Source organism: Cariama cristata, unplaced genomic scaffold (genome assembly GCF_000690535.1).
Source record: "Cariama cristata isolate BGI_N322 unplaced genomic scaffold, ASM69053v1 scaffold19331, whole genome shotgun sequence".
In the NCBI taxonomy this organism is placed as follows: Eukaryota; Metazoa; Chordata; class Aves; order Cariamiformes; family Cariamidae; genus Cariama; species Cariama cristata.
In genome coordinates this window covers 37325-52227 of record NW_009599002.1, presented here as the reverse complement: position 1 = coordinate 52227, position 14903 = coordinate 37325, and the positions used below count along the sequence as shown (strand labels likewise).

The 14903-nt window shown below is 39.9% G+C and overlaps 1 protein-coding gene across 4 annotated transcripts; it reads left to right on the top strand.

The window, feature by feature from the left end:
* Window positions 1-57: 57 nt before the first annotated feature.
* Window positions 58-12145, top strand: MDM2 (MDM2 proto-oncogene, E3 ubiquitin protein ligase). Of its 4 annotated transcripts, none has more exons than XM_009709536.1 (10): window positions 58-129; window positions 2306-2380; window positions 2755-2888; window positions 3047-3096; window positions 4433-4500; window positions 4667-4760; window positions 7321-7481; window positions 8435-8590; window positions 9802-9879; window positions 11276-12145. In XM_009709536.1, the coding sequence occupies exons 1-10, from the start codon at window positions 61-63 to the stop codon at window positions 11843-11845; spliced, it is 1455 nt and encodes a 484-aa protein (XP_009707838.1). In that variant the 5' UTR covers window positions 58-60; the 3' UTR covers window positions 11846-12145. The 4 variants fall into 4 exon arrangements, with proteins under 4 accessions (XP_009707838.1, XP_009707839.1, XP_009707840.1 ...); XM_009709537.1 differs by having other exon boundaries at window positions 61-129; window positions 7324-7481; XM_009709538.1 differs by lacking the exons at window positions 2755-2888; window positions 3047-3096; window positions 4433-4500; window positions 4667-4760; window positions 7321-7481 and having other exon boundaries at window positions 61-129.
* Window positions 12146-14903: the final 2758 nt, after the last annotated feature.

Sequence of the window (14903 nt, the reverse complement as noted above, 5' to 3'; positions counted from 1 at the left end):
TGCGTAGCTGTGTTCCACGTTTTGAGGTTTTTCTCCTCTTAATTGCTTAATTGCAGGCAAATGTGCAATACCAAGATGTCCTCCCTTACGGATGCCTCTTCAGTCACCGCTTCGGAGCAAGAAGCGCTGGTCAGTAGCTCTGTTGGACGGGCGGATTTTTCATGCTTTTTGCAGAGTTTTTAATCTGCTAATTCAGAAGGGCTGCTTTACTCAGCGAGCGATGGTTGGAGAAAAGCCAGGAAATCCGGTGAAGGTGCTCTCTCTTTGATCCTGTAATTGTGAAGCACATCTTTCTCGTTCGTGGTTGAGAGTTAAGGGTAATGGTTTAGGGCTAGATTCTGTTTCCTGGAGACCTTTGATGGTCAGGTTGCTTTCTTTTAATAAAAAGGATCTTACGGTCCGATTTGATCATGGTTAAGTATTTTGTGGTGGAAATTGTTAACAGTTCATAAGTGGCAAGCTGTGGAAGATTTCCACTGTGCAAAACATACGCTGTTTGTGAAATAATCTTGTCATTACAACCGAAGGTTTTAGAATTCGGCATTTTCACTTTCTCCTCTATTGTAATTTGTAAGCAAATTGTAATAAGAATTCTTCATTTGTGTTTATGGCTTTGCATATCCAGGCTTTCCATGATACAGTGACAGTTCTGCTGTCCTGGCTTTCTGTGTAAGTTTCCCTGAGGATGGAAGCCTATGTGTTATACCTGAGAGGGGAGTTAGAAACGGTGATGGTTGAACTGGATTACTTTTTGTTGAAGAGTAATGCTTAAAAGTGTAGACTGAGAACAGAACTTCAAAAAAGCGAAGGAACAGAACAGCAGCCTGCTCAAGGTTGATTTTTTTTGTTGGCTGCTTCTTTTTTTAAGTCATCATAATGTGATGCTACTGTCTGCTGTCAGATCTTGTGGCGGAAGAACTTCATACTTGCAGCATTCGAGGAGAGAGGGCTGGGGAGTAAAAGGGTCTGAACCTGTGGGTCTAGTTGTGGATTCAGAGATCTGAAACTGCTTTGCCTTCCTATCCTCAGCTCTCATTAGTAGTTTAATAAGTTACTGTTTGCTTCCTTTATGAAACCGTAACGTATGCCACACCACATGCTCTAAATAATTCACCACTGAGGAAGGCATGAATAGGTAACGTTGTCCACAAGCCTGTTCATTGTTTTAATTTTGTGTGATTATTGCAAGTAGTCTCTTGTTAATGCACTAAAACTTAACATTGATTTTAGCAGATAGTTGAAATGGCATGTAGGGAAGTTCCCATCCCCTTCCCTTAGGCATTTATTCCTTGTCTCATGATATTTTATTCACACTTTCCTATAAAATGTTTCTTTTCTCTAATTTTTTTCTTACCTTAGGGAATATGTTAGGATGGCTAAATGCTAGTCCGTTTTTAGAATGGTTATGCTATTGTTAAAGTGGCAGTACTAGAATATACTGCACTGGGAACTGTCAGTGGCTCCACAGGTATTTTCTTTGCAGTTGTGGCAGCCCCTGCAGCTGGTTCTCATCTCCTGCACTGGTACTGGGACACCTGTTTGTGGGACAATTCAGTGAATGGGATCAGGACACTGCTCTGGCCAGAAGTTGGGGGAGGGGGGAAGGGGGAAAGTGAATTTTTTTTTTTTTTTAAAAACTGTTCCCTCCTCTACCTCAGAAATTGTCATAGAATGGCTGTGGATATAACTCTGCTGGCACAGTGGGTGGGTGGGAGGCCATTGTGGAGGTAGGGCATGATTGAAATACGATGGAAAGGACAGGGTGTGCTTAGGTGTCCCAGCTTAGAAAAGTCTTCAGAGGTAAAGCAGCCCAGCTGGCAAATGCAAAACCACAGCCCAGAAACTGTCACAGGAAGAGACTAGGAAAGAGGTGGACCAGTGTTTTGCTCTGTCACTTGCGCTCTGGACCTGACAGATGGTCCCAAAGGTCCGTTTGCTTTCCTCCCTCCCCTTTGGGAGTCACCGTAATGACTAAGGGAGTGAAGCTGAATTCTCTGGGACCCAGCCCTGTACTTGGAACTACCAAATGAATCCTGTAGCTCAAATCAAGGAATCTGTACATACCAATGAAGGACTGGGATTTGAGCTAAGATGTACAGTGTATGAGAAGTTTAATATGATTGGGTTCGTGTTACTTTCTTTTCAGTTTAACTTTGCAGAGTAAAAAAACTGTATGGGGATAGGTTTTAATGTAGTTGTGTGTTTGCATTATCAGATGAATACAGAAGGAGGAAGCCAACCTGTACAAATAGTGTTTTGTTTGGTGAATAGTTGATACATACTGTTTTTCTTCTTCCCCACACAGGTTAAGCCAAAGCCACTGTTGTTGAAGTTGTTAAAGTTAGCTGGTGCAGAAAAGGACACTTTTACTATGAAGGAGGTAAGAACTTTTAATCACTAAAGGTTGATTACAGTGAGTACAGATAGATTGTTCTTTTGGTTTGGGTGAATGGGGGCCAGTGTAGTTCACAGCTTATCTAGAAGATAATGAGACAAGGTATTGTTTTTATTCTCCTGCTGACTTGTTAGGTGATGTTTAGCAAGTTTCTCAAAATCTGAGCAAAGGTATCTAGTGGTCAGTAGAAAGCAGAGTACTCGGGGAATGATAGATGAAAATCAGAGCTCTAAGGGAGTTTTAGGCAATCAAAGTGACAAGAGCAAATCTCAACGAATTTAATATGTTTTCTCTTATGCTGAAACTTGGAACAACAGAACCTGGGTATTTAATGTCTGTGTATGTCATTTATTTTACAGGTAATATTCTATCTTGGACAATATATTATGTCTAAACAATTATATGATGAAAAACAGCAACATATTGTACACTGTGCAAATGATCTCCTGGGGGATTTATTTGGAGTTACAAGCTTTTCAGTAAAAGAACACAGGTAAAATGGGATTCTTTTCTGAGAGTCTGGTTGTGAAATAATGGAGAACATAATGCGTATGGCCTTTTTTAACTCTTTGCATCTTCAAGGATGGTAAGCTCTCTTTTATAATTACACGTAGCTAACTTGCAACGTCTCTTTCTTTATCCCCGTCTAAGGAGACTATATTCAATGATTTCCAGAAATCTGATAGCAATCAACCAACAAGGTAAGCTAGTGTGGGAGGACCTTTTGTTTTGGGAAATAGTAGTAGGGAAAATATAACTTACATTAATGCATCTTGCATGTAGTGATCAGATAACAATCGATTTCTCCATAACTATTTGGCTTTACACGCTGCTGTCCAGAGCAATCACAAAGAGTGAACCAAAGCAAACACTGTTTCTTCTGGGGGAGGGGGAAAAAAGTCTGAACAGTATTTGAGTAATTTTGTTGTGCTTGTTCTGGTTCTAGTCCAATCAGAGCTGAACACAAAGAGGACTAAATTGAAAAATAAGTAGTGTGCTTGTATTTCTTACAGATAAAGCCCTCAACAACAGAAAAAGTTCTCGTATGAAAAATTAACTTCTTGCACTTGTGCCAGCAATGAAGTCAGGGCAGATGCTTTTTATTCTTTCTGTTAGCGTTCTTTTTTAATTTTCAAAACTGAATATAGAGTACATTTAGAACCGGTCACCCTCAGCTACATCAAGTGCTGTTTTAAGAAGTCTGTATACTTAAAAAGGTACCTTTGTGGAAACTGTGGATAACCACTCCATAAATGGAGAATTGTTACATGCATCATCTTTCCTGCAGTATAAAAATGCTTAATATAGCTGTAGTTTTTGAGTAATACAAGGAGTGAACCAGAAGTTGGACAATGGAAGCCATTTTGTAAATTGTCTTCTAAATCCATATTAAGACACCCTTTGTTTCTGATTCTTCCTAAAGGCAAGCATTCAGCTGCTGAAGATGGGAAACGTACACTCTTTATTGTTTTTATGCTTGCAAACTTAAATTACTTCTCAAATTCTTGTCTTGAAAGATAATTTATTAATTCAGGGTCTGTCTGGTAGTAACCATGTATCATTAACAATAGTTAATTTTTCTTCCATTTAATGTCTTTTTAATTCAGTGTTCCCATAAGATGATAGCTAGTAAAATATACTTTGGAGAGGAGGAAGTGTAAAGTTTTTCCTGCCTGTGTTCTTTCATATCTGTAGAATCCCAGCTAATGCACAGCCTTCATACGAGGCCATTTATAATAAAATTATGAGCTTACTCTGAGGTATAGAAAAAATGTTCAATTTGCGTTTGAGACTTCTTCTTCATCCCCACTTTCCTGCTTCAGTAATGTTGCAGGGAAAGTGCCGTGCACACCTGAAAAGCAAAGAGATGGGGTTGGTTGTTCCGTTGTTGCAAAATGTCTGCATTGTTAAGTTCTGTTTAGAATTTACTTTGTAAATGCTGTGTGCAGTTAATTTCTCTCTCTTTTATTGTATTGTTTTGAGCCTGAAATGGACTTTTTCTGCTGTGCTGTATTACAATGTGTGGTTTGGTTTTAGACTCTGTGCTTGCTGACACACCTGAGGATGGTGCCAGATTTCAGCTTGAGGAAGATGATGTTCTTAAGGTGATTTTTTTTTTTTTTTGCTTTGTTTTGTTTTTAAATAAACGTTCTGAGATGAAAACTTTATTTACTTTTGCATGATAGTGTCAGTGGTTTCTATGCCATTAGTTGATTCTAGCCTTTTACCTCATACTCATGCTCAGGCTTACTCCATGTTTCTGTTGACCAGGAATCTATGCAAGAGTTAGAAGAGAAGCAGACTTCACCAAATGTGACTTCGCGACCAGCTACATCTTCTAGGAGGAGAACACACAGTGAATCTGGTATGTGCAGATTTATGATGTAAAGCTTTCAGTAGTATGGCCACTTAGGGAAAAAAGTGCATTCTGTTGCCTTACTGACTTTGAAAGACACTGACAAATACTATTCGTGTTTCTTTGCTTATCTAAAACAAAATGTTCAGTCTGGAAGAAATAGACGATTCCTTGCATTGCTCCAGTGTCATGTTACAGTTTGGATCGCTAGAACTGTTAGTAAGATGATGGAATAACTTGTTCCACAGATCTGTTAAACTTGTTCACATCAGCAGGGCTTAATCAGTTGTGTTATCTTCACAATGAGAACACTTTTGTTTATAATAGACTGATATAGTCAAATGCATTTCAGTTTCTTCTGTAAACAGCCACAAAATTTTACGTTTTGTTTGCTCTCTAAACCCAGTTTTCATTTGATTTCAATTGGTGGCAGGTGTTGAAGGTCTGGTAGTAACATGGGATGATTTTGAATGTATTTAAGTACCTGACTGTTCATTAAGCACTTTTTAAAATGTCTGGTGACTTAGGCATCATATTTGCCTCCACTTTCTCTTTATTGTGGTTATTCAATAATCATTGGCAAATTTTCAAAGCGTGGAATGTTTCTTCCGATGATTAGCAAATAACAAGCTGATCAGCATAAACCTGAGTAAGTTTCTCAATGGAAGTGTTCTCTACAGTTCTACATAAATAAAATACAGTTCTGTGGAATTTCTTAAGTTGCTTTGTTCCATCACTTACTTCTGTTACCTCATGACTTGGTGGTTGTAATTACCTGGGCAGTGATAACCTTCTGTCGCTGCCTTGAACTTCCTTTTCTTCAGTTGCTCGGGAAGATTTTTCAGTTCCTCCAGCTTTTGTGTAGTAGTTTTTTGTGTTCATCATAGGCCACTGTTATGTTAGTCAGTCCGAAAACTGTGCTGCGTTGCCGAGCGGTTTGCACTAAATTAAAAGAACGTTTTAATGTTGTAACAAAAACTGGTGAAAGGATGGAAAGTCTTGGTTAAACATCACAACCTGTAATATTTAGGCATGACCCAGAGCACATAAGGTCCTGTGTTGTGCTTACTTATTGTAGGTTTGATTGTTAACGCTTGTCTTTGCATCCATTTATTAGTTTGTTACAACCTTAAAAGTTCTTTTAATATAGTGTTTTTATATACACTTTTTTTCTAATTTATAGGAAATCTTCCTTTTAAACCACTATTCTTGTTAAATTGGGATGGTAGCGGCTCCTTTGGAGCCGCTTATATAGTGTATAGAAACCTTGTGGTGATGCAGTATCAGTACAGCATGGAGCCATGACAACTAAATGAGGACAACGATGGACAGGAGCAACCCTTGGGCCTGGGGGCACCAAATTTGGTGGGGCTCTCAGGGCGAAAAAAGAAAAGAGAGGGGCTGAGCCAAGAAGCACCAAGGGAAAGTAAGAGAAGTCTCAAAGTATGTACAAGTGTTTTGTTCTCTTTTCTTTTACAATGAAAGATTCAAGACTTGAAGACTCGTGGATTGTCAGGGTGTGATTTGCAAGGCAAGGGAGAAGCTGGGCGATAGAGGGTGGGTGCAAAAGGCACCTGTAAGGGGGCAGCAGGCTCTTACCAAGGTCTGTTGAGGCAAGCTGTCAGGCCTCTTGGGGAGTTCTCACTCCACTGCACTTACGTATTGACTTTGCAACGTCTCTTTTAATAAAATCGTTTCTTACCAAACACTCTAGAAGTCAGTGGAGCTGAATTTTGACTTGCCTACCCCTAAAATGCTGTCCCCCTACTCCTTATGCTGCTGTAGGTGGTTGTTTCAAAACAAGATGTATTTAAAAAGCATTGTCTTTTTGCTTTCAAATGAGGCGTATTTAATAAGCACAGCTTAAAGCAATGCTTTCAGAGTTCAATTTTGGCACAGTATGCCTTGAAGATGTTCTTGCTAGTGTGTGGTAAAAGTCGTAATGGATGGTTGCAAAAATCCTGTTGAGTAACTACAATGACATGTAGTGCAACTATTAACTGATAAATTTGTTGAGGTGCCTGAAACTTGAACGTGAACTTACGTTGCTTAGCATGAGGTCCTTTGTATGCATGTGACCTGGGAACTAGTTGCTCTGTCTCCCTGCAAATTCTGGGGTGGACTGGGAAGCCCTCCGGAAAAGTGCCTTTCTGTCCACTGACTGTAGCGGGGGCTCGGACAGTTAAGAGCCGAACCATTTCTTAAAATGAGGAGGGGTTTAACGTGTCATGTGTGAAGTGGAGTAAAAATGCTACCAAATTTGCAATTATTTGCTGCTTGTGGAGACTGCCATTTACAAGCAGTACTGATGGGACAAGTGGGGAAAGCCAGCCCCTGAAATACTGGTTTCAGGAACGTTTCACACTTTTCACGTTTCTCAGTGTTACTGTGTCTTATTTTAAAAAGTTTTTGGTGCCTTTACTTTTTTCCCCATAAAATAATACTGAATGACTTTATTTTTCTTAAATTCCTACATGAGTAATTATATTTTAAGCTTCTGTTAAGAATATTCAAAACTGCCCATTGCATAGATGTTTTTGGAGTAATAAAAATTCTTGAATATGCCCAGAAGAAAATTCTTCAGATGATCTGCATAGCGACAGAAGAAAACGACACAAGTCAGACAGCATTTCGTTGACGTTTGATGAAAGTCTCTCATGGTGTGTAGTCAGTGGTCTGTGCCGTGAAAGAAGCAATAGCAGTGATTCAACAGATTCTCTTTCAATTCCTGTAAGTCAAAATATTTATTTTTGTGGTACAAATTTTGCAGATACCACGAGTGCAAATATGCATCTTAAAACATCATGTTCTTAAGTAAAAGCAGCAGTGCCTTCAGTTGTGTCTGAAGAAAGAAAAGAGGCTGAAGGAAAAGTTGGTGTGTGGGTGGAGTGGGGTCATTCATAGATCTGCTGACAAAGCTGAAGTGAAATTTTTTAAAATAGTAACCTTGAATATTCTTTAAAAAAAAAATTCTGACTGTTTGACACAGTATTGAAAAAACGCCAGATATACTTTGTGTGTTAAAATAAGGATTTCTTAGAATGCTAAGGGAAGAAAAGCAGTCACAGGACTTCCATAATACAGAATAGTTGGTAGTTCCGGTACAGCTCTGGTGATACGCTCTATTCATTTTCCAAGCCTTTACTGTTTTTACTGTTGTTTTCAGCAAACACTGAGGCAAATTATCTGTGGTTAGATTAAGTCATGAAGAGCTAAACTGACACTGTTCCTAGTCACGTACCATATTCTCAATTGACCGAACTAATACTGTTATCATCACTCTTGCTTTTTTATAGTTGTTTAGCCACTGTCTTAATTTAAGGTTAACGAAGTTGATGAGAATAGAGAATTTAGTGACACACAGCCAAAAGACGGCATCTTCCTGACCTGATCTTTCACTTTTTAGGAGAGCCTTCGCGAAATAGCTGCGGTCTTCAAGCTGGCTGTAGGTTGTCTGCAGCCTCTGTTACAGAGCTGATGGAAGGCTTTCAGATCTAGCTTTGGTTTTACCTACCTGTAATTTGTCTGTCTCATAAAAGATGTTCTATCTAACAGCAGCTGGTCTCATTTCTTCCATAGCTAATTAAACTGAGTAGTTCAGGTTTATCTTACGAGCTGTCTTAACAGTAATAGTTAAGGATATGGACTGGTGTGGTTGAATGGGCACTTTCTCTTTTTTTCAGGACCTTGATGCCAGTTCTTTAAGTGAAAACTCTGATTGGTTTGATCACAGTTCTGTTTCAGACCAGTTCAGTGTAGAGTTTGAAGTTGAGTCTGTTTATTCAGAAGATTATAGCCATAATGAAGAAGGACAGGAGCTCACAGATGAAGATGATGAGGTACATATTTGTTTTGTTTTGTTTTTTGACTGGGGGGGCAGTGAGAGGAGAAAGGAAGCTTATAGGAATATTTGATGTTGAGATTCCAGCAAGAAGTGGTGACTCTTCAGGTTTATTTCAGGACTGCATGTGCTATGTCACAAACTTGACCCGGTCGTTCATTAAATCAAATTACATGCCTGCGCAGTTGGGTCGCCGTTATACACCTCCCAGGCAGTAACTGGAACGGTGCTAAGGTTTTCCCCAGGCTCTGAAACAGACTCTTGACAGTCTGGAGAAGTCTGTCTGTTTAACTTCACTCACTCGCTGTTGGAGTCGATGGCAACATGAGTGCTTGAGTCTGTTTCTGCGGTTTTAATTATAGAAGTATCTGTTGAGCTTTGACAACACTTTTGATACTGAGTTAAAACTTCCTAGTAACTCTTTGCAAAGGGATATCTCTGAATCATCTGCCTCCATGAATAAAAATGTTTCATGGAGATGCTGAAACACAATTGTAGAATTTTTTTCATCAGGAGGCAAGAAGACGGTGAAATTGTGTTTACCATCATTTTCAAGAGATCTAGATATCGGGAATGCCAGGAATGAAGTGGGATATTTTTTTTGTTTTGTTTTCTGGGTTAGTTTTCTGTTACTTCAAAGAGGTGAATCGGCTCATGGCAAGATTGGGTAAGTACCAGAGGCAGAATTCGGCAGGGACATAGGTGATTGTGGTACTGGAGAGGCTGAATGGGAGTGACCGTACTGATGTACGGTGGGTTATCGTGCTGCGGAGCTGCACCCTGAGATAAGATGGTGATAAGCAGAGGGGAAGGATCACCTTGCTTCTAGGAAGTGGTACCTTTTCTCTGTCTAGTCTATGTTTTTCTTCAAACTGTGTGTTACAAGTGTGAACAGAATTCTTTTCCCCCAAACCAGTCATCAGATTTTGTGGAGTTCCTTGCTGACATAAATTAATGTATATGCACTACTTACTGCATTTGATTAAAAGTCTCACATTTTCAGTTGAATGCCAAAAAACTAGTTACGTCAATGCTTTTTTTTTTTAAAATTATTTACCAGTCATCAGATTTTGTGGAGTTCCTTGCCGACATAAATTAATGTATATGCACTACTTACTGCATTTGATTAAAAGTCTCACATTTTCAGTTGAATGCCAAAAAAAACTAGTTACATCAATGCTTTTTTTTTTTTTAAATTATTTAAACCAGGTGTATCAGCTGACTATTTACCAGGATGAAGATAGTGATGCTGATTCGTTTGATGAAGATCCAGAGATTTCTCTAGCTGTGAGTAAAACTTGACTGGCAAAGCATCATAAGTTGGGTGAACTGACAGAGCAGATCAAGGAGTATACATGAGTTCCGTTGCTACCAGCATTTTTTTGTTTGTTTTTAAGATTTAAACCGACTTTTCTGTGCTTGAAGATTCCAAGGCAATATTTTAATTATCGAACATGTGATTATTAGGGAACCTTGATTTTTGTTTTTTAATTAGTAACCTTCCTAATCTGTTTTAAAAACTAACTAATTTGCGGTTTCACTGACTTAATGGAAGGAAATTATTTGGAGCCTAAATCCAACTTTTTGCACAAAATGCAAAAAATTAAAATTCTTAGCCACGTGTATTTAAAAAACTCTTCCTATAAATCATAATATCTAGTTTTCTTGTCCAACCTGAATGAAGGAATCTGTAGCATACAGATGGGAAGGCAAACTGTTTTCTGAATAGTACTGTAAAATTAAAAAAGATGTTGAGGCTTTTTCTAAATTCTATGAGACCATTCTTGAAGTGTGGGAAGAAATTCAGGGGTTCAAGGCAAAGTATGTAGACATGTGTGAAAAAAAGCACACACTGGAATTAAAATGCAGTGTATCTTTATATTTGCTTTGGACAGTTGAAGCTGTTGTCCCAAAACTGAAGTGTTCCAGTCCGTCAGTCTGTGGGACTGAGGGACTTTACTATGTGTGTAAAACACAGGGCTAGCCACCATCTGAAAACAGAGCTGCTTATGTGTGGAAGAATATGTTACTTTAGGAATCAAAATTGGTCTTTTAAGCTTTTGATCTCACTGATGTTACGCAGGACTCAACAAAACGAGCCTTTTCATTTTTTGCTGGCCAGAGTTTCCTGTTCTGTAACCCTGCTGTGTCGGAGTGCCCTCCCCTGGCCGTTTTGCACCCCACCAGCTGAGCATCCCACAGGTTAAATGTCCCTTCGGTCTTCAGCAGTTTCAGATTCAGAAGTCCATTGTTGAAAAGAATGGGAACAGTGACCATTTTGTCAGAAAGAAATTTTTCATGACGTTCTCTGAAGACTTTTGTGGTCTGTTTTTTTTGTTTTTTTTTCAATTTTGCATAAGAATAATAGAATAATTCTATTCTACCTCTGGTTTTATTTCTCAAATCTACTGCATGCATAAGAATAATAGAATAATTCTATTCTTCCTCTGTTTTTTTTTCTCAAATCTACTGCGAAAAGAAAGAAAATCAGGGAGTCTTTTTAAAATCAAGGCTATTTTAATCTAGAACTGTAAAATGGGGCCAAGTGCTGAATGGAATTTTTAAAGTCGATAGCTCACGATAACTATTATTTTGGCAGTAATAAATTGTTTATAATCTCTGAATACTTCAGTTGTAAGCAATTCAAGTAGCTTAAGCTGTTCCAACCTTTAATTCACTAAAGGATTATTGGAAGTGTCCCGAATGTAGTGAAATGAATCCTCCGCTTCCACGACATTGCCACAGATGCTGGGCCCTTCGTGAGGACTGGCTTCCAGAGGAAAAGAGTGATAAACTGGAAAAGAGCAAATTAGAAAGTTCCTTCCCTCTAGAGTCTGAGGAAGGTTTTGATGTTCCTGACTGCAAGAAAGTGAAAATGACTGAAGATAAAGAACCAGCTGTGGAGGAGAATGAGGATAAAGCAGTACAAATTTCTGAGTCCCAGGAAAGTGAAGATTATTCCCAGCCATCGACATCGAGCAGCATGTTTTGTGGCAGTCAGGAGGACTATAAGGAACCCGAGAAGAGAGAAACGCAAGACAAAGAGGAAAGCGTGGAATCCAGTCTGCCTGTTACCAGCATCGAGCCCTGTGTCATATGTCAGAGCAGACCTAAAAATGGCTGCATAGTACACGGCAAAACGGGACACCTCATGTCATGTTTTACCTGCGCAAGAAAACTGAAGAAGAGGAACAAACCGTGTCCGGTGTGCAGACAGCCCATACAAATGATTGTACTAACTTATTTTAGTTAGATGGATGTTGTCTGGAAAGCAGCAGAAGGAACTTCATAAACTGGTTAAGAGAGTAAGAAACTATTTTTGTATGCTTACTGGCAAATGAGTATTTTTGGTCTCCTTACACTCGGTATGAAAAGTAATTGCTGAAATAAATGCACTGGAGTTGTTAAGAGGCTAGCTCGATATTCCTAAGTCAACTTGAAGATTTTAAATCCCTCTCTATAGAAATAACCAATTCCTGTAAACTACCTGCCTCTCCCAAGTGTTTTATGTTCCATACAAGTTAGTGACATTTGTTTTAAAGGATTAAATACACCCATTAAAAACCCAAATTCGGTGATTACGAGAGGAGAGGCATGTTGAAGAGTTTGTTCCTGTGGGTTCCTTCTCTTCAGAAGATAGAAGGTTCTCCAGATGCCAATATCTGTTGCCTGGTGAAGACACCAGGCTCAATCAGAACCCTCTGAGTAAGTCAATAAAAGAAAGAACTAGAATCTTGTCTCCCTCATTCCCAAAACTTAAATTCCTCCAATTAACCGGATTGCAGGGGATATCTTACCAGGAAGTGGGGGAGGATGCGATAGAAAGTCACGTAAGATTTTGGGAATAGAAAAGGGTATTGTGTGTCTTCTTTTTATAGTGTGCATTGTAAACACCAGGGCTGTGTGTGTCCAGAGAAGTCATTGATCCAAATTCAGTCCTACAGTTATCTCTTAAATGTCCTGAGAAACTGTTTTTTAAAATCCTGTGTGGGTTTGGGGGTCTGTACTGTCCCGATGATTATTTTAGTAGTGTGAGAAAAGACTTGGAACAGGCAAGGTAAATGAAGGAGATGCTATGTCATGTCAAGTCAGGCGATATTAGGGCACAGTCGTATTCTTTTTCCGCACTTGTTTCCGACTTCAGCAGTACAGCGTGCAGCTTGATCACTACATTTGCTTGAATAAAAATAGTAAGGAAAAAAGAGCCCACCTCCATCTGCAGAAACAAGTAAGCTGTGTAGTTCCAGTTCACACGGACATTCTTTAAATTCAGTAGTCTTGCCAACTTACACTGTTTTTATCTGTATCACAGGAATTCTGAAAATCTGTTGCAGGGTGTTTGGCCAACTCAAAATTGATCTCATCAGACCTGTCCTTTACTGCTTTTTAGCTCTTGGCTTCTCACTGTATTTTGTCAAAAACTTTGTGAAACTTATCAGTTCCTTTATTAAGGAGTCCACAAACTGACTCAGCTCTGTGGTGCGTTCAGAGTCGGTAGCGTGGGTATATTTTTGAAAGCTCAGGTATCTTCAGGATGTTCTATTACATTGTCGTCTTCAGGGTGATTGCTCCTGGGAGCTGCTTTTCAGATGGAGAGTTTCTGTACCAGTGAGTTGTATTTATTCCTTTGGAAAACGAGGTTACACAAGGAATTGTACGTTTTTAGCACCTTTTAATTTTGCAGGTAGTTGCTGATCGTCTGCCCATAGAGAATGGCAACTTCTCTATTTGCTAAGTCAGGGGAGCGCCTGGAGCGGAGATGTAGCCCGACTGCAGGAGCTCTGCTGCGTTGCCGTCCCACAGGCCAAGGTTAAACCGCTTCGTAACACCACCGGTGCAAAACTTGATGCCTGTGTGCTAGCGCAAAGACTTTTAGCGCTGTAGTTACCTTGGTGTCAGAGCTGAAATGGTCGCTCTGGTATAAAGGGTCCGTAAGCTGGTCACAAGCACTCCACTTTGGGATTTTTCTTCATAAACAACTTCATCTCCCAGTAACGCTTTCTGTTTTGGCTAAGGATGTACTGCGAGCGTACCGCATGCTGAATTTTCCCTCTTACGATATAAAGCATTTCTTCTGTTGTGGAGCGCAGCCCTGGGAATACCCATACCCTCCGCTCCATACAATGCTGAGGAAATGGGTAGTTTTGATTTCCGCATCTATGGCCAAAGTACTGTGTCAGAGTGAATCTTTGTTTTGAGTTGTATTTACTGGCATAATGTTATTCTTAATAACTTCTAGTAAAACTGTAGGGGTTGGTCGCTTTGGGTTTTTTTTCCCCAAAAGTGTGTCGTACAAACAAGGGAGCGATGAGTACCCCTGTCGATTCCAGCTGCTGTAGGAGATGCTGGCAGGCAAGCGCCCACCTGGGCTATGGGGGGTCTGTGCGTGACACCGCGACCTACGCGTGGGTGATGCTGTGACCCACACGCACGGCCCCAGGCCGGGCCGGGTCTTGACTCCAAAATCTTTGGGCCTGCCTCCATGCCGTCGCCCCGAGCTGCGCTGGGTACGTGTGGGGTGAGTGGTGCCCCCCCGGTATTCATCGCCCCCTTCTCTCTGGCCTGTAGGCGCCTTTCTGGCCTCGGGTAGCGGCACAAAAGTCAGCAGAATTCTAGTACGGAAATTTGACAGTTGTTCTTAGGTGGTTCGGTCTTTGAGATCCTTATTTAATACCGCACACGTTTTAGTCTTTAATTTATTGCAGTTTGTAAATATTCTTGTGCTTACAGTTAGTGGTTTGAGCTTTAATTTATTGAATTAGTCTATTGGTATCTGTGTAGATACATAAGTACGCGTACTTAGTAAATCACAGTCACGAGACAAATATTTAAGAAATTGTAGCATTAAAATAAAGAGAAATATTCAGATTATATTCAGATTAAGAGGGGCATAAGAAGATTTATGGCTTTTGTTTTCTTTTTTCCTTCCCTTAAAACAGCTTCTTCATTGAACTTGAGCAACATTTATTAAATAGAGGTGGAGGCTGGTGCAACATCAGCATAGTGGAAACGTTTTAATGGTGTTTGTTTTCCTTGGGAATGCTTTTGCATCTCCGAGTACAGCCAAGAAGCCGATGGCTTCGTAGTGCTGGTGACATCGGAGGTGATGGTCTGGGAGATGCGGTGAGGCGATGAGAGGTTTCAGGGTCAATTTGCGCTGGGTGCTAATTGCTTTTGCCTTTGAACATGTGACCAAGGAAGTTGAAGGGATGGCCGGGTGCTGACGAAACGTGACGGTACACCGTTTTCAATAATTGTCTGTCTTTGTTCCTTCGTGCGCTTCAGGTAGACAGTAGTTACGTACAAATGCT